This window comes from Orbicella faveolata, unplaced genomic scaffold (genome assembly GCF_042242905.1).
Source record: "Orbicella faveolata isolate gen_17 unplaced genomic scaffold, um_ofav_v1 contig_1, whole genome shotgun sequence".
NCBI lineage: Eukaryota > Metazoa > Cnidaria > Anthozoa > Scleractinia > Merulinidae > Orbicella > Orbicella faveolata.
The window spans coordinates 18993547-19018750 of NW_028301536.1; the positions used below are offsets into that span (position 1 = coordinate 18993547).

At 40.4% G+C, this 25204-nt stretch overlaps 3 protein-coding genes and 1 pseudogene across 3 annotated transcripts; 2 read left to right on the forward strand and 2 right to left on the reverse strand.

The window, feature by feature from the left end:
• The first annotated feature begins 1770 nt into the window (after nt 1–1770).
• LOC110056970 (DELTA-alicitoxin-Pse2a-like) lies at nt 1771–2853 on the forward strand (annotated as a pseudogene).
• A 6318-nt stretch (nt 2854–9171) lies between these two features.
• On the reverse strand, nt 9172–15553 carry LOC110056927 (transmembrane protease serine 6-like). Its single transcript, XM_020763486.2, has 6 exons — nt 15424–15553; nt 14890–15242; nt 14306–14447; nt 13683–13712; nt 12795–13156; nt 9172–10248 (listed from the first exon to the last, which is right to left on the reverse strand). Exons 1-6 carry the CDS (start codon nt 15482–15484, stop codon nt 9769–9771), a joined length of 1428 nt encoding a protein of 475 aa, XP_020619145.1. The 5' UTR covers nt 15485–15553; the 3' UTR covers nt 9172–9768.
• Nucleotides 15554–18096: 2543 nt separating this feature from the next.
• On the reverse strand, nt 18097–22925 carry LOC110056942 (plasma kallikrein-like). The gene is made up of 7 exons (XM_020763502.2): nt 22727–22925; nt 22261–22346; nt 21352–21710; nt 20637–20775; nt 20253–20324; nt 19757–19813; nt 18097–18945 (listed from the first exon to the last, which is right to left on the reverse strand). The coding sequence occupies exons 2-7, from the start codon at nt 22313–22315 to the stop codon at nt 18152–18154; spliced, it is 1476 nt and encodes a 491-aa protein (XP_020619161.1). The 5' UTR covers nt 22316–22346; nt 22727–22925; the 3' UTR covers nt 18097–18151.
• A 398-nt stretch (nt 22926–23323) lies between these two features.
• On the forward strand, nt 23324–25193 carry LOC110056916 (trypsin-7-like). Its single transcript, XM_089293851.1, has 2 exons — nt 23324–23429; nt 23999–25193. The coding sequence occupies exons 1-2, from the start codon at nt 23345–23347 to the stop codon at nt 24769–24771; spliced, it is 858 nt and encodes a 285-aa protein (XP_089149977.1). The 5' UTR covers nt 23324–23344; the 3' UTR covers nt 24772–25193.
• The last annotated feature ends 11 nt before the right edge of the window (nt 25194–25204 follow it).

Here is a 25204-nt window from a genome sequence, read left to right on the forward strand (position 1 = left end):
AGCTTCCGGTGCCGGTGAGAGGCGAATAAATCAGATGTAAGCATAATTTCCAGAGGTGAATATAAGAATTGGACATTCTGATCGGTCGAAAAGCTCATCATATGACGCTAGAGCTTGGTTACTAAGCTCGCCATCTTTGCCATCTCGGCAAGTAAACATGGCGGACAGTTGCTGAATGAAGTTTTCATTTATTCGAAAGACATCACTCCAAGTACAGGATATTTGAAACGATGGAGAATTTTAAAAATGACTCCTGTCGCCCTTGGACCAAAAATCTTTTCAAGAACTCGTATTCAAGGCTCTAAAGAATAGTTAATGCAGTGGTTGCGTCGACGCCAGTAGGTCAGATCGATTGACCGAAATTTATTTTTCTTCAAACTAAAGCTACTCATTTTTAGACGATGTTGACGACTGTGAATGAAGTCAACAACGATAAAACAAAGGTACCGGATGAATTTATTTTTTCGTAGTGTTTCGCTCGGTTGTTAATTTACTGCCGAACTCGATGAGTAATTTGATTGGCAATCGATGTACATGTAAGCTTATTAAAACTACGGCTGCATACGTGTATGCACACGAACAATTGCGACTGTTTTTATGTTTTGGTCCGTTTTTTTGATAGTCCTTAATATCCACCTCTGAAAATTATACTAAAACAATTATTCACTTCAGGCTCAGTGAACATTGGTGAATATTCACCTCTCGGCTTCGTCTCGGTGAATATTCACCAACGTTCACTTTGCCTTTGACGAATAATTGTTAAATATTCCCGCATCGGATACGATACAATTGAAATATTGCAAGACTTGACATCTGACATAACCAAACGTTAGTTCTATTTCCGTATTTTGGAGCTAACATGCAGGTGAAACATTTTACACTACGACCGCCTTGGGCACAGCCAGTCGGCGGTTTTAAGGATGGTCAATTTACTTGCAATGTAAGTGGCACCCTATCGTTATATCAATGATACCTGGCTTTGGCGCTGAGCAAACGCCAAGTACGTAAAGGACCGTTCTTAGGGCAGTTGGCCATTAATAAGGTTCCATTGTAAAACAATGCACGCATTGAATGATTCCCACCTCCTTAGCTTTCCACTTCATTTAAGAGTTTCTTTGAATCGAACCGAATAGATTTTGCGAAGCAATATGAGAATATTTTTGTTTTCGAGTTCGGTTAGGGTTTTAAATTTTTTAAAGAAATTCGCAACAGTGTTTTTAAGATTACGAAACAAGAGAGTCAAGGTGGACTACTCTTTGACTCTTTAAAACACTGTTTATGACAAATACGTTCAAGTTATTTTGATTTCTCGCGAGTCGTTTTAGAGAAAGTGAATAATGCGACAGTTGAGAGAGCCAAACTATGCCTGCAACTACAAATGAGTCAAAGAAGTTATTTTCTAACGAATTGGCTTTTAAACGCTTTGGATGATCATTTATTAACCGCTGAAAAAAAAAACAACTTACTTACTCGGATGAAGTTTGTCGTTCATTACACGACTAAATCAGTAATAATCCGGCCAAAAATACTAGTTTAAAATTAGCCAAGAATAATGGCACAACATGGGAACGTAGCTTAACAGTACTACAGAACCAACAATCTATGATGTACCAGTGCTCCCATGTAAACGTATTCCCGACCCATAGTTAATCAATTGTGTGAATTGACTCTGTACTCAGAGTGCGTTATACTAGATACACCCGGCGAGGAGCCATGTTTTCCTCCTTAATGCTAGTCATATACTTGAAAGCCATATCTATGCCCAGGACAATGGGAAGCGAAGAAACTCTGACGGCCAGCGAATTAGTAGAGCCCGGAAAATCCATTAACCTCCAAAAAGTCAGCTTATTGGAAGATTTTAAGGAACGCGAAGCAAGCATTTTCGAGTCTTTCCCTTCAAAATGCTTCAAAAAGGAAAAACTAAACTCCACAAGAAGTCACTTTGAATATTATCAAAGTACTAAGTCTTTTTACTCAAAATTGGCCAACCAAGCTGGATTAGATGCCTGACTGGAGTCAGCCTATTCCCTGAGCGCCACACTCAATAGTGTTACAAAGAGGACAAGCTCAAGTTAGAAGCTGCATCTCGTTAGCAGGCCCCACATCCGTTGGAAAGGTCGGTGTCTCTGCATGTGCAAATGTGAATGAAAGTGAATCAAGTAATGCCACCGATATCAGCACGACTGATAAACTTTTCATTAGAGGAGGAAGCAGGGAAACCCGTAGCAAGCTGTTACATGACAGGTCTAATGAACTGATTCAACAGCTAATGAATGAAGCCGGAGACACACATTCATCCATTCAGCACACCTTCAGAGCCATTTGGAAAATTCTACAAAGCCGTTTTCCATCAGGATCACCGAACTACGTCAGAGGACTAAACCTGCAGTACTACTGCCTCAGCTTCCTGAATTATGGTTGTTCATACGTACCAGGTGGAAAAGGAAATAACAAAGTTCAAATACAGAAATTCGACTACACCGAGAGGTCCAACGATATGTATCCAGAGTTCGAATGTACTCTCGCTAAAGAGGGTTGCCACAGCGACGACGACTGCCATTACAAACCAATTTGGTGTTCCTGTCGAGGCCCACCATGTGTCTTCACAAGAAAGAGGAACAAGACACAGGTGTAACTAAGGAAACTGCATACGCTAATACTAAAGATGACACGTCATGGAAAGGTTGCGACTGGAAGCTGGCTGGGTCTTGGTGTGTTTGTAAAAACACACATCTTGATTGGCGGAAAGTTGTATGGTCCTTACCCAGCAAGGATTACGTCGCACGTAAATCAGTAGCTAACCATGGCGCTTACCGCAAAGCAAAGGTTCCCGTAATTGTAGAAATATTATAACGTAGGTATCAATACGTAATGTAGGTATCAACTATCGCCAACGGATAATCGAGATCTAGAGATCAAAACTAAATATCGCCTTTACAGGTAATTACAGTGTTGGCTGAGTTTGATGGCTACATTTACTCCCATATAAAATAACAGTGCGTTGAAAGCTAAGTTTACTTGCACGTAAAATCAGCTTTCTATTTAAGGAGAGTATAGTGCGTGCTACTGAGATAGAGACTTCTTCGAGTCATTGAAAACCTATGACCGAGAGAAGATTGAGTTCTACAGTTAAAAATTAAATTTCGACTAAAGAGGTTATTAACAATCAAACATACATTGCTAGCTGGCCAAGTTTGAGGGTACATAGTTGCATGCAAAATCAGATTTCTAATGTCAAATTATACTTTGCAACAGCGCGAGAGTTGTTTGAGTGATGGAAACCCTAAAAGGCCATTGTGATCCCGAGGCAGCAGGGAACAGGATGGTTCGTGGTAGAAAGAGGGTTACTTCGCAAAAATATTTTTGCGTAAGATGTGCAATTGTCTATGCAAGAGTTTGTCTTCCCGGTCAGTCTGATCTTTCTTAGAATGAAGGACGTTATCAGATCTAACTCCACCTAGTAAAGTACAAACAAAAAGCCATGTGGCTCAGTTTACAGACGGGCCTGTCAACGTTCTTTCGTCTCGGTTTGAGTCTCACCATCCCCACTTTTCACCGCTCATCAGCCGGCTTCACTGTCTGAACTCGCTATTTCAGGCGGCCGAGCTGACTGCCCCCGTTTGGAAAACAACTTCACACATTTACTGTAAATATAATTATTGATTAAAAGGAGGGTTGTTCGACATCGCTGTCAAACTTTCAAAACGTACTAATCACGATCTCCTTATTCAAGATATAGCTCTTCAGAACTACTTCTTTTTGACAAGACAAAACTTTTCTTCAAAGGGAGGTCATCGTACAGTGGCATGTATTAGAGACATCTTACTGTTACTGCAACATTTTAAAGTACCAACTTTTTAAAGCGCGTTAGGGACTTAAAAAAACTGCATCAGAGACTTTTCAAAGCACCTCAACAACTTCTAAACTAGTCGCAACTTTTCCAAGAGGCTCATGCCGTATTTCAGCTCCGCACGAAGATACGACAAATTGACGAATAAACACGAATGACCACGAGTGCCCATGCATGTCATTTTAAGCGCTAGCGGGGTTTCAAATAGACCTTTTTAGCTTGGGCGGTCTGTTTTCCCATCACAGACCACGCGACATTCTCTAGAGAATTGTTTTTGTATCCACCTTAAAATTATTCAATCATACACGTACGACTATTTGAAAATTTGAAAGCAAGAATTCTCAAGAGTATCATCACATCGTCTGAAATGGGGCAACAAACCGCCCAAGCTAAAAAGGTCTATTTAGAAACGTAAAGGAATAGATTCATTATTCAACTCTCAAGGTGTCATTCAATTTCCACAGTGACTTTATCTATAGTTTACATAGCGGGAGACAAAATTCACCTTTTCAAAGTCTAAAATATTTGGACCTCACTTTTAGTTGAAAAACGCACGATCTAGTTAATTAACTTCGGGTACGGTGCCGGTGAGAAAAGAATGTATTAGATGATGTTCACGGATACGTTGCAATTGGAATATTGGACTTAGCTTCTGACTTCTGAAACTTGGCGGCTGACCTAGAAATTAAAGCAGAAGCTGCAAGTGTTCATCAGTAAGAGCCTGACGAGCATCCTGTGGATTTGATGGCCTAGACGAATACGCAATCAGGAGCTTTGGAGACAAGCAAGGCAGTGACCGGCAGAGCAGGAGATAATACAAAGAGCTTGGGGTTGGATTGGCCACATGCGTACACGCTGAGGAGACCAGACAAATACATAGCCAAGAGGGTCATAGAGTGGAACCCACAGAGGAAGCACAAGAGAGGCAGACCTCAGCACACCTGGAGGCGCACAAGAATGGCAGAGTTGGAGGAGGTCAGCTCATGTTCCATCAGGAACGAAGAGGATTGTGTGAGTGAGTAGAGTCTGACTTACCAAAGCGTCAGTTTTATTTCCGTCTCTTTAAACTAGCATACAGGTGAACCTTTCTACACCACGACCACCATAGATACAGAATTCGCCGGTTTAGGGAAATGGCACTTTTAAGGATGGTCAATTTAGTTGCAATGTAAATAGCATACTACCGCGTTATACTTACCTAGCTTTGGAGCTGAGCCAAGTCCCAAAGACCGTCCTTAGCCCAGTCGACAATGAGGACTTTCAGAAACGCTACGGCGAGGTGCTACTATGGCTACTTTGGCCGTGAGGGACTAGGTTGACAACGTTGTTTTACCCGCCAAACACAAATGATTAAGATTTTACTGTACGGTAACGGTTTGTGCAGTCTCTAAGTGTCTTTACAAAAATGACTACTTTCAAGGAAACCAGAGATTGTTTTACTTTCATAAGAAATAGGCTTGATTAATGACAATGATTTCCTTCTCCTGTATCCGTCTTACATCTCCCAGATCTCAGATTTGTCTTTTAGAACTTGATAGAACCGCCAGTAGTTCTAACCACGAAACAAAATATAAACTCTGATATAAAAAAAAGCTCGATTTCAACACGGACAGGTTGTTCGTACAACGATTACATGATAAGCCCACAAATACAAAACTTTCAATTATAATAAAATACATTTTGAACAGTAATAAACAAATATAGCTCAGATTAGTACATACGAAGCTTTCTTATCTACGGCTGTTCGGCCCGATTCTAATATGACTGAATTGATCATCTCGCGGTAGGTGTTAAAATCGTTCAAATTTTCTGTTCAAATGACCAAAAAACAATGATCTAAGAACTGGTTTTTGTGATTGAGAACTTCATCTTCAAACTAGGCTGTTCAAACAGTGAAAAAAAGCGTTAAAATGAGAAGTAAATTGCAGGCTTATAGACGTCACGTAGTGAGGAGTACGTGAAACCAGTCACTTTCCCGTAGTAGAAAGCAAGGCTACGGCGGAAAGCCGTATCGGTACGCGCGTCATGACGTCACCGGAAGCGATCTTCACTATCTGCCGCAGTATGACAGCCTAGCCGTACCATATCTTTAAGTCTCTAATAATTGAAGGCTCGACTGTAAAATGCACGCATTGAATGATTGCCGCCTTCTTAGTTTTCTACTTCTTTCCAGAGTTTCTCTGACTCAAACTGAATAGATTTTGCGAACCAATTTGAGAATATTCAGTTTACGAGTTCACATCCTCTTGTTCGCAGTCTGACAAACAGAGCTGGTGGATCACTAAAGAATTTCCAGCAAACACTGGCAAATGACAGGACTATGTCAATAACACCGCCAATGCTTTAAAACCTGTTCAGTTTAATACATGAGATAAGCTTGCTTTTTTCATGGCTGTAATAGCTCCTCTTTGATAGTTTTTACTTTGATCAGTGTGCTAGTTAAACAAATTCAAGTCCATATTTTCTAGTGGGTCTGTTTTTTACTTTAAACCGTTTTTTTCTATTGCAGCGAGTTTGACTGCGAAAGATTTAACCGTTGACAATTCGCTCGCGGGTAGTGTAAGCGATGTAAGAAAAATTGTGCTTGATTATAACTTAAAAGTCAGTCATTTACTACCATTCATTTTTAATTTGCCAACGAATTTTGCCCTGTGCGGAATATAATTCAACTTCGCCGTCCAACTGCATGTAATCGTATCCAAAGAGTCGTCAATATTTGTGCGCGTAACAACTAAAAGTTGTGGGTTCGGAGATCAACATGTTCGTTCACTTTATTCAGCTCCCTCGATTCATTTGCTTTACAGGAGCTCGGTGTGTTTTAAATTTTTCCACGTGGCACCTGTTCCTAAAAATTAAACATTGTTCCTCTTAATGAGCCTGGCGCTTCCCTTGGTCACTATCTTCCGTGTTAAAATTGTACCAAGCTTTCGTGGTACGAATTGGCATTACGTATCGCACCGTATCACGTTCTAGTTTGAGTTCTTTTGAGACCTTCGCGTTTTATTCGAGTAGGGGATTGTAAGAATATTAACTATTGTTTTACGTTTGGTATCTTTTGTCTTGACAACCATGGCCTTGTTCTCCTGGTGCTCAATTTGTTTTTGATAGCCACGACTGACCTCGTACCACTGGTGTTCTAGAGAACAAAGGAATTCCTTGCGTTTGCCTTGTTCTCATACAAGACATTAGATAATAGACGTAATTATCTTTCTTTTTTCTATCTTGTTTCAGAATCCTCCCAGACCCACGAACCAAGCACTTGTGAGACGTTAGCCACATCTGTAAGGTGGGTGTTGGATTCGGGTAATGGGCCTCCTACCTACATGTGTCGAAACAGCATCACTCGCCATCCGTGGTGAAATTTCGGTCTCAAAGCCAGGAACCAGTGTCAAATCCGAGATTTTCGCGCGTTTGCAGGAATCAGCTGTTGACTCCTGTCGGGCGAGATTCCTAAATCACCAGTTTTGCATTTAGTTTCTTTCGGAGAGTGTCTCAGTGGTCATAGCCGAGGTCATTTGGTTTATCCCTACCTCTACTTGCCTCTACTCTACCTCTACTGATCAATCCTCCCCTGGGCTAACCTCTGGATTTAGAGAAGTTTTTCAAAGAAAACTGTTACACGGGTCATACTAGTATTATCATCATATTTTTGAGGACACACAGGTTTGAACATGAATTATAGCATTACCGGAACTTTACCTATATGCGCCGTTCTTTCCTTCCCTCCTTAGAATATGCAGTGTAGTTTTCATTTTCATCCTGATGGTTTCGAGCCCTGGGTGTCTGAAACCCGAATAGCGAATAGCGAATAGTCCCGAATAACGAATAGCGAATGGTCCCGAATGACGAATAGCGAATGGTACGAATAGTGCGAATAGTGGCGAACAGTGGCGAATATTCGCGAATAGTGGCAAATAGGGGGAGATATAGTGACGAATGACAGGAATTTGGTACCCAGTAACTCGCAGTCAACCTCTCAGCAACGTGGGAGGGGATTTTCCTGCTAAAAAGCATAGACGCTTCTAAGGACAAAAGGTGTTTCCAAACGTAATTTCTTTTGTTTTCACCGTTGCAAAAGCGTAAATACATCTTTATTAGGTTATCATTGTGTTTTCTGTTTTCTTAATGTCGGCGATGGACAGCCCTAGCCTGAGTCCTGAGGAGAGAAGGTAATAAATTCAAGATATAGCTTAGATGATTTTATAACCGGTTGTCAGAGCAGCTCTTTTGTGTCTTATCAGTTGATGAACTAATCACAGACCACTTGCCCCACATGTATTTTATTGCTTTTTCACAGAACGTGCTTGGTCGAATCTGTCAGCGTCCGCGGATAAACGCTCAGTTGTTCCACGTGCTCAATTTCAACGAATCTAAATCAGTGCTGCACTAAAGCGGTGACTATATTGACGACTATTCGCCACTATTCGCGACTATTCGCACTATTCGCGACTGTTCGCCACTATTCGCACTATTCGAGACTATTCGCACTATTCGGGACTACTCGCTATTCGCGACTTTTCGCTATTCACTATTCGGGTTTTCCAAACATCCTTTTACCCCTCGCATTTGAGGGGCTACATCATGTGGCAATTGCCTTGGAATTAAATAATAGCTACTTCCCTTATAGAAGCGCTATAAACCATTACTTGTGGCCATTTTAGTCCAACAGTCAAATGATGCGAAAGTTTTCGCCTAGTAAATATAACGTAAGTAAGATAGCATTACTTTATTGTTGCACGAAGAAGGAGGGCATAGATTATAGATGTATATATCAGTACACGAATATATAGGTTATTTATGTCTTGCCACTGTTTACCTTTATAACAATAACTGTAGGTTTTAACGTCGAAAGGACGCGTTAATTGAGAGGAAAGGGACATTTTGTTAGTGGAACCCTCTAATCATCGTGGTCTGTCTTCATGAGATCAACGTTTTCAACTTGCTTTTTGTTTTAGTTCTTGTTCTTTTTACATGATTCTCGCCTGAAGTGCATCATGATACTGCCTTTCCTCAACGACTTGCATTTGTTTTACCCGTTAAAACGAAGTTCTTAAATGAGTTAAAAAGCATGTGTTGCGTTGGTTTAGTGTCCTTAGTTGATTGTTTGGATGTTATATTCATGATAAATCGACAAGGAACACTATGGTCAGTATGAGTGATATAGTTCACAGAAAAAGAAATGAAAGTTTCAGAACATGCAAAATGTTTAGATGTACGTGTTCAATCAGAAAACAAAGCGGGAGCAGCTTTAGTGAGAACTATTACTAGTTTTGTAAATAAGTAACCAGTTCTTTGGGGTCCTGTACCATACAGAACAATAATTTGGCTTCAGATTTCAGGCTTTATTCCACCTCTGCTTTAAAATAATACTGATTTACTTCAAAGTTAATGGTTACAGCCCAGGAGTAACAGTTGACCGTCTAATGTGATCGCCAGTTGTAGGTAGTCCTCAAAAGGACTAGAGACAGTTACGCTTTTGAACACCATCGCCTAACTAAGCTTAACTACCGCTGCATAGAATCAACTGAACTCTGGTAAATGTTACACAGCGTACAGCGTAATGCATAGAATAACAATACACGAATCGAAACTGATAACAGATTCTCAATAACTAACTCTATGCGAGTGTCACGGCCAATAACTTCAGGGCAAACCTGCCCAATTAGTTTTTGAGGACTAATCTACTGAGAAACATTCTGTCATTTGACTGTGATGATGATTTCCACGCAGGTCGTTGAGGAGCGAGCCACCAATAGTAGTCCCTTTCTCGAATAACCTCGCCCGGACGATCACAAAAGAGGAGGTAATGTTTAATTCTGCTCGTGAGTGCCACAGGCTAGCTTCTTTGATTGGCACTACCCTTCCTTTTTTTTCACTTAACTCTGATGTTTAATTCTGCTCATAGGCTAACTTCTTTATTAGGCACTACCCTTTATATCCTCGATAAAGTCCAACAAATTTTTCACGTTGGCGTACACTCCGGGTAACTTTGGTCTAGCGCATCCGATACCGTAACTTACCACTCCTGCCAGGTAAGCCTTCCCGTTCTGTGGGCACACCAAAGGGCCTCCACTATCCCCTTGACAAGAATCGATCTTTCCTTTATCGTATCCAGCGCATATCTTGAGATCTGAGATGGGCGACCTATAATACTCTGAACACTTCTGGTTGTCAACTAAGGGAACATCTGCTTTCATCAGTGTCGTGGCCTGTGGTCCTCCCTCTCTGATCGCCCCGAACCCAGTTACAGTACACATAGTGTTAGATCGGAATTTCATTCCTCGTGAAGGCAGACAGACTGGTTTCATGTTATCATTGAAGGACACTTCACTGTCTAGCTCCACAATCGCTATGTCGTTGTCCATTGAGTTCGAATTATATCGAGGGTGGTTGGTTACCTGTAGCAATGAATTAATCAGTCAATTAATCAGCAACAGATTTAACCTGTGTCTAACGTGATTCATTCATGGAGTGAACCTTTCGTTAGAGTGATCACTGCTAGAACCACACTGATGCATCCCAGCTGAGACGTGAAACGGAAGTACCATTAAAACTACTTGATTCCACTGGAGACCTTAAGCTTACATTTAAATTTGCAGTTGCCTCGTTAACACAGTCCAGTAACGGGGCTAACTAAATACAGTCGAACCCCTATTAAGCGGTTAACCTCGGGGGAATGATAGGTGGCCGCTTAATTGGGGTTGGTCGCTAAATAGGGGTTGGTGTATATTGAACATTTTTTACCATCAGGTTAACTGCCTAAAGCATGGAATCACGTTCACATCAAGACAATCATGATAAAGGTCGATAAACGTGTGTTTGAATGCTTTTATCTGGCGTCCCTTTCTACTTGGGGCTCTTATCCGGTTATCGCCTTTTCCGTATTTACATTTTGGTGGCCGTTTAAAACGAGTAAACACAACAGAATAACCCTCGTCGGGACGACAAAAAGGTGGTCGCGGTCACGATAAAGGTGACCCGTTGACAGGGGTTTTGTTTGCAGTATATTACTCACAATTATTTCAGGACTTCGATAACTGACCGCTTAAGGTGATTCCCTAGATCAAAATAACACTTGACGTTAGATTTTTTTCAAATTTTTTGTAGTTGTTCCCCATAATACAGAGATTCGAAATGTGCGGTAAAAAACATATGGTACGGTGCTCGTTTAAGAGTCATAACTCGTCAAAGGTGCGTCAAAAATCCGAGCAATGGTACCCATTAAGTGCGTTTTTCTTTTTCTGAATGCCGCTACGTTTCGGAGAATCTATGGCCAAACACATGGAGTTAATGTTAAAAAGTCTCAAAAGATGCATTGCATCGTCTGAAAGGAACAATTTGATATGTGCTTCTTGGCAAAAATGTACATCTTGGATCAGAGTTGACTAAACATCTTTCTAGCGTGCGTCTTCTAGGGGTGTTAAATTTCAGGTCACGAGTGAAAGGGTAAGTAAACATTTTTGGCAGTAAAGTTTTTACCTGACGTTAAATTATTTTTCTTACTCATTCAGTGGAAAGGCAATGAATTATAGACTAATTTAATGCAATAAAAAAAGGTATCTTACGGTGCTTGTTTAAGTGGAAACAAACATTTATTTTACTGTCGAGCTTAGCGTGATGGAAATCTCTTACGTTTTGTGTGTGCACGCGATAATGTAGGGATGAGTAGTAGGGATGCGCAATGCAATACTGAGAAATCACCTCAATGAGGGTGGCCGCTTAATAGGGGTTTGACCGTACTTAAGAGATTGAAAGGATGATAAAAGAATACAGATGTTTGAAACAACCCTACAGGTAAACACAATAGTTTAATCCTCGTCGGGACGACCAAAAGGTGACCGCGGCCACTCAACAAAGGTGAAATAGTTAAGTTTGGTGCTGAAAAGGCCTAGGTGTTCATACTAGCACGTAGCCTGCACTACAGGCGTATTTTGGCGAATGACTGCATTTTTATAAGGCGAGCGCCATCTTGGCGGATTAACACTCGAAATAGGCTTGGGGAGAGACGAAAAGGCGTCCTACGGGGTAGGAGGGGGAGGGGAAAGGAGGAAAGAGTTTTAGTGTTAATTTGTATTCGGGTCAAGCATTTGTCAGTGTTTTAGTAAAATTCAGTTATAACAGGACTTCGCGTGTGATAAAGGATAATCAAATTGCATGTATTCCAAGAGACAACGATCAAACATCGTCTCTTGTGACGTGTATTCCCAGGGTGACTTGATTAACTTCTTAGTAATTTTTTTGCAACTGTCTGATGGCTTCTGTTTCAACTGGCCAATCTAAATGCAAGAAGTTTGGGAGGCGGAGATAAAAATTGTTCAATATCGCATGAAGTTTCCTTGGAAGTTTTCGTTTGAATTCTCGATCTAACAGAACATAAAAACGAAATAAAACCGCTTAACCCTTCACGCCCGGTTACAGTTTTCTGTTGTGATACAACTAATATAATCTGACGTGTCTGATATTGGCTGCCAAATTCTCGTTGGATCATATGTTATGCAAATAAAAAAGACCAAAATAGGTTAAACCCGAAAGCAGATTTGATGGTGATGTGCGTTTTGAAAAGGCCTCGATTTGTCTTGTTGCTATGTCTTTAGGTGTCATTTCGCGCATGCGTGATTTCAGCGAGATTTGAGTTGCATCTGCGAAAATTCGTCTGCCCTAAATGCGTTGATTCATACTTTGCACGAAATTTAGTTTGACTTGGCGAGATTTTTATGACATTGTGGCGCTAGCTTTCTTTATCATTCATCCGAGGAGAAAGTAAAACTAAATGTCGGCCACGTTTTGGGAGAAAAATGCTTTTGCACAGTGGTGTACACCTGGGTGTAGAGAGTTATATAAGAAAAGTACCGGCTCCGACAGGTTCGAACCCTAGCATATCGGCCCGTCATACCACCAAGACACGACATAAGGTACATAACGTAAATTAAACCTTTTCCGATACCTTTCTTGCGGCAATTACCACTTCATTTCCTTCTTCATTATTGACGTCAAATTCCCCAAGCACAATCTTGAGTTCGTTTATAGGTCGCCTCAAGTTTTGGAAACAATGAGCAGCCGACACCACCCATTTTTTATCGATAAGAGATCCACCACAGAAGATGTTAGTTCTACTGTTCCGCGTCTGCCATCTGAAGCCCACCTGCCAGGGAAACTCTGATGGCCTCGCTTGCTTTCCACCAACAATGCGAGACTTTTTGCCAACACCGCAGCTTAAGCTTCCGCCATAATTCCCTCCTTCCTGACTGCACCCTTGAGGATCACCATATTTGCACTTGAATCCTTGGCCATTCTTTACATTGAAATCTACAGCGGAGTTGAAAATTGATATGTACGTCAATATATTTAGTAATGAAATGAATGACGACCTCTTTGATCTACTATTGCCGACTCTTAAATCGCTCGCAATTTCTACCAAATCAGAGAATGCTATTTCCGCTTTCAAAAAAGCTCAAAAGAATAATAGTAATTATCTTTTTTTTTAGATAGTAAGAGTTATTTTTTATTTCTTTTATGTTGAGTGTTAGAGTAAAGGGCCACACCCCCGCTTAGTTGAGCGGCAGCGAGGGTTTTGATCATGAATTAACTGAACATATTAAACTAAACGAAGACAGCTGAAGCAAGCGCTCTACAAAGCAAAAACCACTATTCAGCAAAACAGTTTGATCCCTTAAGAAATCAAAGATATAAACTAACTTGTTACCGAGCTAATGTAACATTCATGCACAATATATAGAATACAGGTAAACCGTGCGTAAACGCTAAAAATTAATAGTAGTAAATTTTGACTATAGCAATATAGCTGCCTGTAGCAAAGTACGTTTTCTATTACCTCCCTGAGAGAAGTTACTTAGCACAGAGCCTGAAAAAGAAATAGATTTTTTAAACAGTCATAAAGACAGATGCTGCTGCATTTAATGTTGTATACATAAAGGCGTCTTCATACATACATACATACATACATACATACACGCATACATACTCAAGTCCTCATTTAAACACAGTGAAAGCTCCGTTAAGTTTAGAGCCTGTTTTTCTTCAGTAGTAATTACCGCGTGGGGATCCCACATACTAGGAATTTTGCTGATTTTTCGTTTTAACTGGTCTGTAGAGCTCAGGTTTCCGAATTTGTGGGGTACAATATTCTATAAAAGGGCCCTACTGTATCTGAAACTTTGCAATTGTTTTAATTACTTTGTTTTAATTTGTTTCTGCCGTAAAGGCGAGTTAACCTGCAACATTTCTAGGATCTTATTCTGTGACGCAGAATGACAAGCTGTTCAGTAAGTACATTTGGGGCAAGTTGGTGCATCGTTTTAAACTTACATCATTAATGTTTTTTGCTTTTGCCCTCCGTCTGACTGTCTAGGGCGCTGGTACTGCCCTCCAGTCTCTCTTGGGCACCAATACTTGAGTTCATGCCCCTTTCGACAGACTCCGTTCTTTTAAACATACCTGTATTAGGAAGTATGTTTTTCTTAAAGTCGCTCGGGCCGCCCTCAGCTCCTCGGGGACTGTAACGAACGCAGATGATGTCACCATGAACCGTGGAACGAGCGGTCCCAGCTCCAATTTCAAATGTATCGTTCCAGACAACCTTTTATGAGAAAAGACAACACTTCCGGAACAACATGCACCACCGTAGTAGTTAAAAATCAAACGGTTGGGTTCAGTAAGCTATAATGATCATCATGCCAGTAAGCAGTCGTGACCGATTAAAGGGTAATTGAGAACGCTACAGTTTTAGATTAATTAAGATTACAGAAGTCACCCAGTATAAAAACAGCTCACGGGTGTAACGAGACTCCCATTGAACATTACGATCATAAATAGAAATAGGACTCGGACGAGGAGTGTTATAGACGGTGTGCGGCGTGAGATTGTTAAATTGCTGCTAGGTTTGCTGCTAGGTTTGCTAGGCTGACAGGTATTTGTAGTTTAATAGTAGATTCAAGTCAGTTCTTTGAATGTCACTACTTAGGACCTGTATTTATCAAAGAAAGTACGTATGTGACTAAACCATGAATACATAACTGCACCTGCGCAAAATGTTTGATTGGCATTCCAGGACCTTTAGGCAGTCCTGTCTGATAGTTGTAATTCCCTTCCTCCATGTACCACTTTTGAACAGCCAAGGTGCACTGTTCAGGAGTAGCACCTTCACTTTTGGGATCAGCCACAGCCATAGCCGCAAGATTTTCCCCTTGGTTTTCTGTGTCCATGGTCTTGTTGTCGTGTGCGAGGACGTCTTTTAAAGCCAGTTCTTCACACCACTTTTGCGCCCCGTCACCAAGCTCTTCCGACCATGCAACAGACTGGGCACCATGAAGCTTTCTCAATTTGTTGTGTGCTACCACACATGCTTTGTGAAACTCGTCGTACGCGGTAACTCCTTCACAAACGTAAAAAGGCTGATGTCAAGATCGTTTGGAGAAAATGACTCACGTCTTTCTTTTCCCATGATCAAAAACGTCCTTCTTTTGAGACTTAACTTCAGTATTTACTTGGCCTTTCATTAACGTAAATATATTTTCATGTTCAACAAACTCTTTTCTTTTCAGGTTTAACCTTACCTGCATAAAGCAGAGAAGTATACAGTATAAAAACGCCAAACCGTGATGAATTCATTTTCATTGTCAATCACTTCAGTTGGCAGTACTACTGTGTTTCTTTCTTCTTCAAGTTGATTCAGCAATAAACTCAAGCATTAAGTCTGCTCTTGTATAGATGAGCAAATATTATCATCCATTATTCAGTTCTGTAGTTGTCATTCTGACCGGTTTTACTTAGAAAGATTATACACCTTTCAGTTTGAGGCACACCCCTTTTTATTAATAGTTAAAAACAGTAAAGTCAAAAATCATTAAGACAAGTAAAAAAAATTTACCGAAATGTAAAATACCTAAATTTGAACCTATTTTAAAAATTTGTCACAGAGCACTACTTGCCACTTCACCGCCTGTTTCATAGATGACAGTAATATTTGCAAGCTAAGATGACTACCGATCAGTCTGACCAATTCAGTTTTGTTTTCAGTCTGCTCCTAAAAAATAAACTGGTAAGCAAGGGGTGTTCCAGCCACAAGCAAATATTCCCCTCCTTTGCAAAAATATAAATCAAAAACTTACTATTACGTTCTACGAAGAATGAATCGAACTTCGTTCTTTAATCATTTCAGTCCCAGAGTAACAAGCATTAGGTCATTAAGTGTAGCTCTACCTCTCTCTAAGTCAGAGTTATCATGAACAAAACTAGATTTAATGGTCTCACAGCACCGGCGAAAAACAAAAACAGTTTAGTCATGGAATTCAGCCGAAAGAAATCATTAAAAAAGATACTAAACGATTATAAAATCGCGCGGCTAATCACGTCTAAGCTATTCTCATTTCTGTCTCTTTCAGTTAAGATACAGTTGTACGTAAAGCGAACAAATTTAAGTTTGCATCGGCTAACAGTGACGGACGTTTCTGTCGAAAAATGTCTTTAAGACTCAAAATCGTTGTCGTTTTTCTAAGTTGAAACTCTCATAAATGACCAACCTGAACACAAAATTGATGGCCCGTTTTCGAGAGTTTTTAGGATAATAACTTCGCCGTTGAAAGTCAGGTTTCAGACAGTAAGTGTATAGATCGACGCGTGGGCGGAAATGAAAAACCTGGCCCCTGGTAGCTAGTGCCAGAGTCGCCCTTAGAAAATAGCCTTCCATGGATAAAGAATTTTCCAGTTTCCGAAATTACTGGGTACTTCTACAGGAGACAAGAATAGAATCGTTCACCTCCATCGCTTTTATTGCCTTTCGTCTTTATTGGACAACTGCCGTTTGAGAGATCCTTCGAAACCGTTGCGTGGAGCCGATTTACAATGTAGGTATCAAGTTTCAAGTTTGTCCTTCCTCTAGAGGTGTTAAAGCAGAAGCAGACTACAGACAAAGACTGCCTGTGTGGCGCGAGGAAGGCATAGCAAAAAGTTTAAGCTATAGGCTTGGACACATTTCAGTCGGATTATTAGCCAAAAATACTACTTCTGGAAAAAATCAAATTTACATTCGCCTTGTACTCCACAATAAGATTAAATATGTAAAACGCTTCTATCAAACCCCGATATATTTTTAAACTTTATAGCTTTGGTGGTCGATAATAATTTCTTATTTTCTTTCTTCACAGTGGCCGGAAATAGAAGGCAAGCTAGCTGTCAAAGAGGGTGTTCCAACCACAAGAATACCTTTCATCTGTCTCCTCCTCTCCCGTGATCCGACCACTCCTTTGAAAATTCCCTGAAATTCGTTTTGAGCAGGTGCAAAAAATGTTTTTTTTTAAGAAAGAAAAACATCAGCTGTCTTTCTAATTGTTTCTCCAGGATTAAACATATGGAGGCATAAGTACGCTGACGACTTCAAAAACATAGATTGAAAGCAAGGAACGGATAAGTGGTTAAGCAATGCACAAGACAGGTGTAAAGCTAAAAATAAATTTTAAAATGGCATCTAAAAGAAATATTTATATTTGCCACAGCTGAGTGTGTTGGACGTTTTAGAAGATACCAAAGATCGTGAATTATGGTAAACGAAAAGATCAATTTTATCTTTTTTTTTAATATTCCCACAATTTGATACTGTAAAGATAAAGTGGGATAAGTAGGATAGTGATGGGGTCGGTTTAGTCTTCACCTACAGTGTTTATAAATTCAATGGCATCTGAATCCTAGGGCTTTTAGTCTAGTCTTGTTTTCCTGCGTAAGGCCGTTCTAAATTAAACAGGTTAACAATTCTAATTTTTGGGTCAGTCAATCTCGACCACCAGTGGGCCCCCAAAATAAACTGCACCATTCTTCACTGGTTCGAAAGCGGTCGCTTGTAAAGGGGTTCTCAGGTAACAAAACGAATGACCGTGCCTTAAGCTGAGCCAAATGAAAGTGGGTGTAATGGTCAGAAGGATGGATTCTTCTGTTCTCTGGGAGTACTGGAGAGTTCAGCGCTATTCCGAGTTTTAATGCTTACGTGAAAAAGCCTATCTACATCTACACTTAGTATATCAAGCAAGGGGTCCACCGCTATCGCCTGTACGGGTGTCAGGAATTCTCTCAGTATATCCTGAGCATAACATTCTATCTGTTAACCAATGAACGTTTCTTCTGCACTCTTCGAAGGACAATATAGGAACATCCCTTCCACGAAGTGTCTTGTCGAGAGTGCACTTTCTTTAAGTGCAAGGTGTGTCAGCCTATAAAACAAAATAAGCCACAAAGACTACGAAGAGACTAAACCGTTATATTTCAGTATAACTGGCACCAGAGTTAAGGCAGCTAATAGGTTTTAGTTACATGAACAATCCACGGTTTAAGATATTTTACATTTGTGTAAATATTTGGCGAACGAACCCTTGAACATCTTTTGCCGTGACTGACTATTCCCCCCAGGTAAAACTTCCCTTTATTATAACAAGCCAGGGGTCCACCGCTATCGCCTTTACAGGTGTCAAGAATTCTCTCGGTATACCCTGAGCATAACATTCTATCTGTTAACCAATGAACGTTTCTTCTACACTCCTCGGGGGACAATATAGGAACATCGATTCCACGAAGTGTCTTGTCGAGGTTTTCCGCCGTATAACCAAGGCCGGAACCGGTTACAGTGCAAATTTCTCCCCCTGAAAATGACACTGTTTCGTCCGGCAAACATATCGGTCTCATGAAGTCATTGTACTCCTTAAGCGGCGTTTTTAACTTGACAAGCGCAATGTTGTAATCTTTAGTGTTCTTCCTGTGAAGGGGATGTCTAATCACTTCAGAAGCTTCGGCTACAACCTCCTGACCATCCCTGTTTTGATTATCGAATTCGCCCAGGATGACTTTCAACTTAAATTTCGGATTAACCCGCAGTACAAAGCAATGTGCAGCTGTCAAAATCCACTCCCTGTCCAATAAGGAGCCGCGACAAAACACGTTTGACTTGCCTAATCGGTTCTGATATCTGAAGCCAACTTGCCAAGGGAATTCTCCAGGCTTAACAGGTTCGTTACCAGTAGGGCCTCTTCTTTTGACTATTCCACATGTGATATCTTCCATAGGCTGTTGTTCCAACTCTTGGTTGGTCATTTCTGAAAATTGTCGCCACGAGAACCAACGTGTTAGCGCGAAAAATTGCATGCATTTATTATAAGTTACAGAAACCTACAGTAAAAATAACCTAGCGGAACCCCGACCAACGCTTGACCAAGATCTAGATTAAGGGCGTCGGGTTTTGCCGCAAGTACCTATGCCCACTAAACCTCCACATACTTGCTTATAAAACTAATTACTCGATATATCTTCAATTTTCGTAGCTTGGAAATGCTTGTAAATGCTTGTAAATGCTTTCACGAAATGGTGCAACATCTAACCAATCATGGCAGAGCTGATATTTTCAACCATTCACTAACCTACGGGCAGGCTAACCCTCGAGTCACACGCGCGAGCAAAGAGGAGGGCGCAACCATCCGGCGGGAAGGAGTCTGCTACTGAAAGGCCTGAGGGAGCGGCTTTGCCGCTCGCGCGCATGCTTCCCAAAGCTAACACCGAATTATAAACTCTTGATTAATTTCCCTTGAAATCTTGTTTGGCTGACTGACTCTGACGTTCTTTTATCGTTACGTTTTCACTTTTTGAAAGGCTAATACTATGTACGGAAGCGTTTTTTTTTTTTTGTACGCTGATAAGCTATGATCGTATGAAAAAGAAAACATAACTTTAATTACTTTATGACAAAATGCATATGGAATTGACGAGATATTGTCTGTGAGGCACACCCTTGGAGCTAGGCAGTTACGAAAATTATGTTTTGATATGAGTAAAAAATCATTGCCAGATTCAAACTTTTTATAATCAATTCCAAAAATGTACAAACCGATTGTTGTGAATTCATCATCTTACCTTCGTCAGTATCCATAGGTGAACCTTCGCTTATGGCTGTTGGGTTTCCATCTTCTTCTTCGGACATAACAAAAATATTGCAAAGTTGTTTTCAAGGGCGAGTTCCCTTTGTTATGTTCATTTTAAATCAGCCTTTAAGAGGTAATCAAGGTTGTCCTATCCTTTAATTCGGCTTTTGCACTAATATCAACACTACATTTAATTTTTTTTTCTCCTGCATTGCTCGTTAAATTGATTTTTTTTGGTGATTTAAAGCAGCCTGCAATTCCATTTTAAATTAAAAGGTTAAGGTGGTGACAAAAAGTGGATGTTGAGCAAATCAGAAAGCTAGAGGAGATAACTATGAATGCGTGTTTATGATAAGTTTAAAAATATGCAAAGGTACCATGGGCAAAGGGTTTATCTTCTTAGTCAGTAGGTCAACTTTGTCTCATAGGTTTCACATATGGCATAATCCTAAAGAGGAAGGAATAAGGATATATGTCGGAAAGCGTACCTGATGTGGTCGGATCAGAGGGAGAAATCGGCGTCGCATCTCCTGTTCGTGCGGTAGGTATATGCAATATGCCTGTTTGATCAATACAGAGACAAACTTTAAATATTTCCGTAGATAGGGATTAGCTAAGGGTGCCAAACTGCAAGATAAATTTTGCATCGCTCTCAATGATGACAGAATGAGCTCTTAATCGTCAGCCTTCGTGTCATAACACTATAAGTACAGTCAACTCTCTGTCAGAACCATGCAGTGCCAACCGTCTGTCCGCTTTACAGAAAGGTAGGGTATTGAGCTTGCCTTAAGTGCTCAACTTCAGTGCATATTTCGGAGAAGCAATGTGTGATCCCAGCTAACGGAAATTAAATTAACAACACCTGATAATACCTTTAGCGAAAACATTTTTCCTGAAAGCTTGCGGTCCACCTTCTCCTCCCTTTGGAGAATACCGTGCCACAGAAATAAAACCATAAGTCTTGGAGATTGCGCTGCCAACACCAATCTCCATGGAGCCATTCCACACGACCTTAAGAAGACAAATCATTCTTTTCAGTACAGTGCTGAAAAATTACAGAACTGAGCCACGGGTGCCAGTCGCGGAAAACGCGTTGAAGTACATTCGATCAGGGTGGGGGCAGGGACGCGTTTTTTGAAGATCTACTGACAAACCAAACGCCGATATTTTGTCAACATTTTAGCAAGGTGTCATTATCGTCCGACCCTAAAACTTCGACGAAATATCGGCGACATTTCGGGAGAAAGTGCACCAAATTTCCATTACTTTTCGACAATACTGTAATAATCTGGTAATTTGTGTTTAGTAAGTTCCTGTTAAATAAGTCTATCACAGCAGCATTTTTTAGGTGAGTTCCTAAACAGGCCCGTCAGATTAAAAGTCGAGTTCGTTCACCTTTCTTTATCTACAGCAATATGCTGCTCAAACATTGATATATCAGTTCTCATAATAGCAATGGCAAACCGCAGTGCATTATTTAAAGTTCCATGGAAAAACAACATGGATTGTGAGTTTTAACTAAAGTCAGAAGCTTCCAAAATGATACTGACTCGGTTAGAAGAGCAATTACAATAGAACTTATCAAACCTGTGCAAAGTGCTTCACTGGCAAGTCAGGTTTCTTTGCAGCCCCAGTCTGGTAATTGTAGTTTTCTGACTCGTCATACCAATTTTGTACCACCTCCCCGCAAGTGACACAGTTTGGTTTCCAAGCCCCTTGACATTTTGGCTGAGGTGGTACGAACCAGGCTATGTTTTCTCCCTCGTCCTTTTCGGCTAAAGTGTCCCCATCGTGTTCGATCCTGTCGTTTATTGCAAGATACTCCGCCCATTTCTGTGCGTCCTCGGCGAGTGACTCGGACCATGAGAGGGGCTGGGCACCATGCAGCCTTCTCAATTTGTTATGCTCGGTTACACAGTCGCGGTCGAACAAATCATAAGCGTTGCCTGAGAGGAAAATATATAACTTATTTGCTGTCATAGGAAATAAAACCTGGGTTTTATAGAACAAGGACAACTAGGCAAGTTAATTACGTGAGAACAAGTTGTTGTCGCGAGAGGTTGGTCCTCGCACACATGAATCTGACTGCAGATGAAGAATCCTGGAACAAGAGCTTTCGCTTGACGGTTGTTTGCCTCGATAGTGGAAAGAACACATTAACTAGTTAAACATAACAAACTCTAGTAGCCACAACTTCTAGCTGAAATAACATTTAATTGAAAGCAAAGATGGCGCATAAAACCTACTCCGGCCCTGTACCAAAAAAAAGTATTTCCTCAAAAAAGCTCATGCCATCTAGAAGCTATACTTGACGTTGCAATAACCATGGTAATACGAGTTTGAGCATTCTAGCTGTTATAACTTTAGATTTTATTAATGAGTTTTGCCCATTTCACTAAGACGTTGAGCAAACAATCTGTAGACTATAATGTTCTGAGCAAGGCGGTGGCTGCACTGATGTGGATATGACATTTTGAAGCTGAAAGTTGCCCTCACCTGCGCGGAATACCAGACAACAAACAAAAAGGACATGGAAGAAGTCGAGTGCCATCGATGGAGTTACTCTTCCTTCACATCTTCATCTAAATTAAAAGTACTCGGTATTACAAACCATTTAGATCTGCCCTGTTATGGTTCAATATTTGTCTAAACAATTAGTCGGATTATAGTTATGTCTTCAGACTTCCATTCCAATTTTGCGATAATTACTGGAAGAAATGTCGAGGAACACATATAATCATATTATACTATTAAAATCACTATTTTAAAAGAATAGATTAAAACTGTTTACATATTTCCCGAATCTAAAACGAAACCTGAATTTTACCACAGAAATACGGATGCGCTTGTGGCTTAGTTTACAAGTTGTTTACACAATTGTAGACAGTCATTAAGGCAATCCATCGGTTTATGAACAAGGATGAAATCCATTAAATCGTTCAATGTCAAGAAGTGTATTTACCTGAAGGATGGCGAATTTTCTTTGTCCCTGTTACAAATTCAGTCTACAAGTTAGCCGCCATGTTTGATCAATTAACGATTCATTAGAGCTTGACCGTGGTGGTACTTTCAAAAGAAAAAATAAAGCCACCCGCCATTAAAATGACTGAAACGCCTGGAAAGGGTAAATTGAGACATTTAACCTTTTGTTTAACCCTAAGAATGATGTTTTTCTAAATTCTCATTACAATATCGATACATGGTCAAACAGCTTTGTGACAAGAATGTGGATAGTCATTACTTTTCCTGATTCCGGGTAGTTAACATATTAAGACATGCCTTCTGATAGGTTGCATTCTTCATGACTAAAAGCCGATACAGGAAATTAGGAATTTAAGACCCAAGAGAGACTCCAACGCTGTTAGATAAGTGTATTACGATCTCAGAAGCATTTTGACGCCATTCTTTTCCACAGCTGTTCTGCGAATAAACGAGATTCCTGTTAAAGAGAACGCGAGTTTCCCTTTACTGAATATGTCAAATCCACAATAAATTGATTCGTGGGCGTCGTTTACACCAGCTACGAGCGAATAACCTCGAGGTATCACCTGCAGTTTTTTCACTTGGCCATGAACAAATAATGTTACCGGGGTTTCTGTCGTATTCTCTGAAAATGTATTATATTATTCTTGTTTTCTGGTCATTCATCACTTCAGTAAGATCAGGTAGATATTTATCCAAACCTAGTTATCTTATTATGCTCGCATTTCACTGATTACAGTTGTTTCCAACAGATAAAGAGTATTTCAGGTTTTCTCTTTAATGTCTTTATTCATGTGTGGTAGCGATAAATAATTTTGAACGTTTAAGTTAATTCCGGTAATTCTTAGGAAACGATAAAAACCACATCGTTTCTAATCATCCACTTTATTATCCTTTTTTTACAGGACCACGCTAAAATATTTCCTTTGATCTACAACTTTTCCTTTTAAATTTTCATGTATCTAATAATGTTTCTGGTTCTCCATGCATAAAGATTTAAATGTTCCGAAACTGTTTTCCGATTCAATCAAAGGAGCTACTCCACGGTTTGCGCACCTAAAGTTTTCAAGTTCGTCGTTTGTAATCGGTGTCAATCTTCTCCATCCTTAACCATCTTTGTTCCTTTATAGTTTATTAATATCTCTGTGATGTTTTCCCTTCTTAGTGAAGTACTATTTTCAGGTTTCCTTCAATTTGAAGGTAATTTTGTACGTGGCCAAGGTACCGTCACTGAGCTCCATTAACTTTTCAGGTGGACGCATAGATCAGTTGCTGTACATGCAAGAGTCAGCTTTGATGGAGGCCGTCAGTCAAGGAACCCCCGAGAGCTGGACTTGGCAGGTAGGACTCAGACGACCTAATGAACCAAACCTGTTTTGTTGCGGTGTGCTAATCGGCCGCGCCTGGGTTCTTACAGCTGCGCACTGCGTTTACTATATGAGGAACCTAAAGCCAACACCAGTGATTGAGGTCATCATTGGCGAGAAAGATCTTCGGAACAAAGATGGAGTGCTAACTAACGCAACTGAAGTATTTGTTCATAAGTTATACGATCCCCACACTCAAGACTATGACTTTGCAATGCTGCAGCTAGCCGATCCTGTAGAACAAAGTCCACTGATGTACATCCGTCCCGTGAAGCTACCCGAGGAAGATACGGACTTTGAATCAGGAACGGTCTGCTTCGTTTCCGGCTACGGAGCACCGGAACCCGGAAATAACTCGTTCGCGAAGCTGATGATCGTTCAAGTGCCGATTGCAAGCAAAGATGCCTGTAAGAAGGTTTATGAAGATCGCAAGATTACAGCAAGAATGTTCTGTGCGGGTTTCGAGGAAGGAGGAGCGGATGCTTGTCAGGGAGATGGAGGAGGGCCGCTGGTCTGCAAGGATGGCTCCAGCTGGTATTTAAAAGGACTGGTGAGCTGGGGACGAGGGTGCGCTGTACCTGGCAGCTATGGAGTGTATGCAAACGTCAAATCGGTCATGAAATGGATAGACGGAATAACGGGACTTTCAGCAGAATGATTTGGAACAGGCTACAGCCGGAAATCGTTTTTACAACTTCGAACAGAATTTAAATCGCAACTTACATGAACTTGCGCCTCAATATACCCTCTTGTACAAAAGGAAATCAATATTATCTATATATAAACAAAATGGCTTTAAATATCAGCATTTAAACACTTCTAGAGTTAATCATGACACTCATACATAAATCTAACTGTGCGTATCCCACGCGGAGCTTAGGCTAAAAACGCCAGATTTTTTAACTATCGAATTGGAGGTCAATTACCTAATCAAATTTTCATGCCCTAGTATTTTTATGTGATTTTTCACTTTGCTGCGGACGTCTTGCCGTTTTGCACCATTAAAATATTATTCTTAATGACAATAAGTGAATGTATATATTTTCCCGGTATAATAAAGTTTTCATAAATTTCAACAAATGACGCTTACG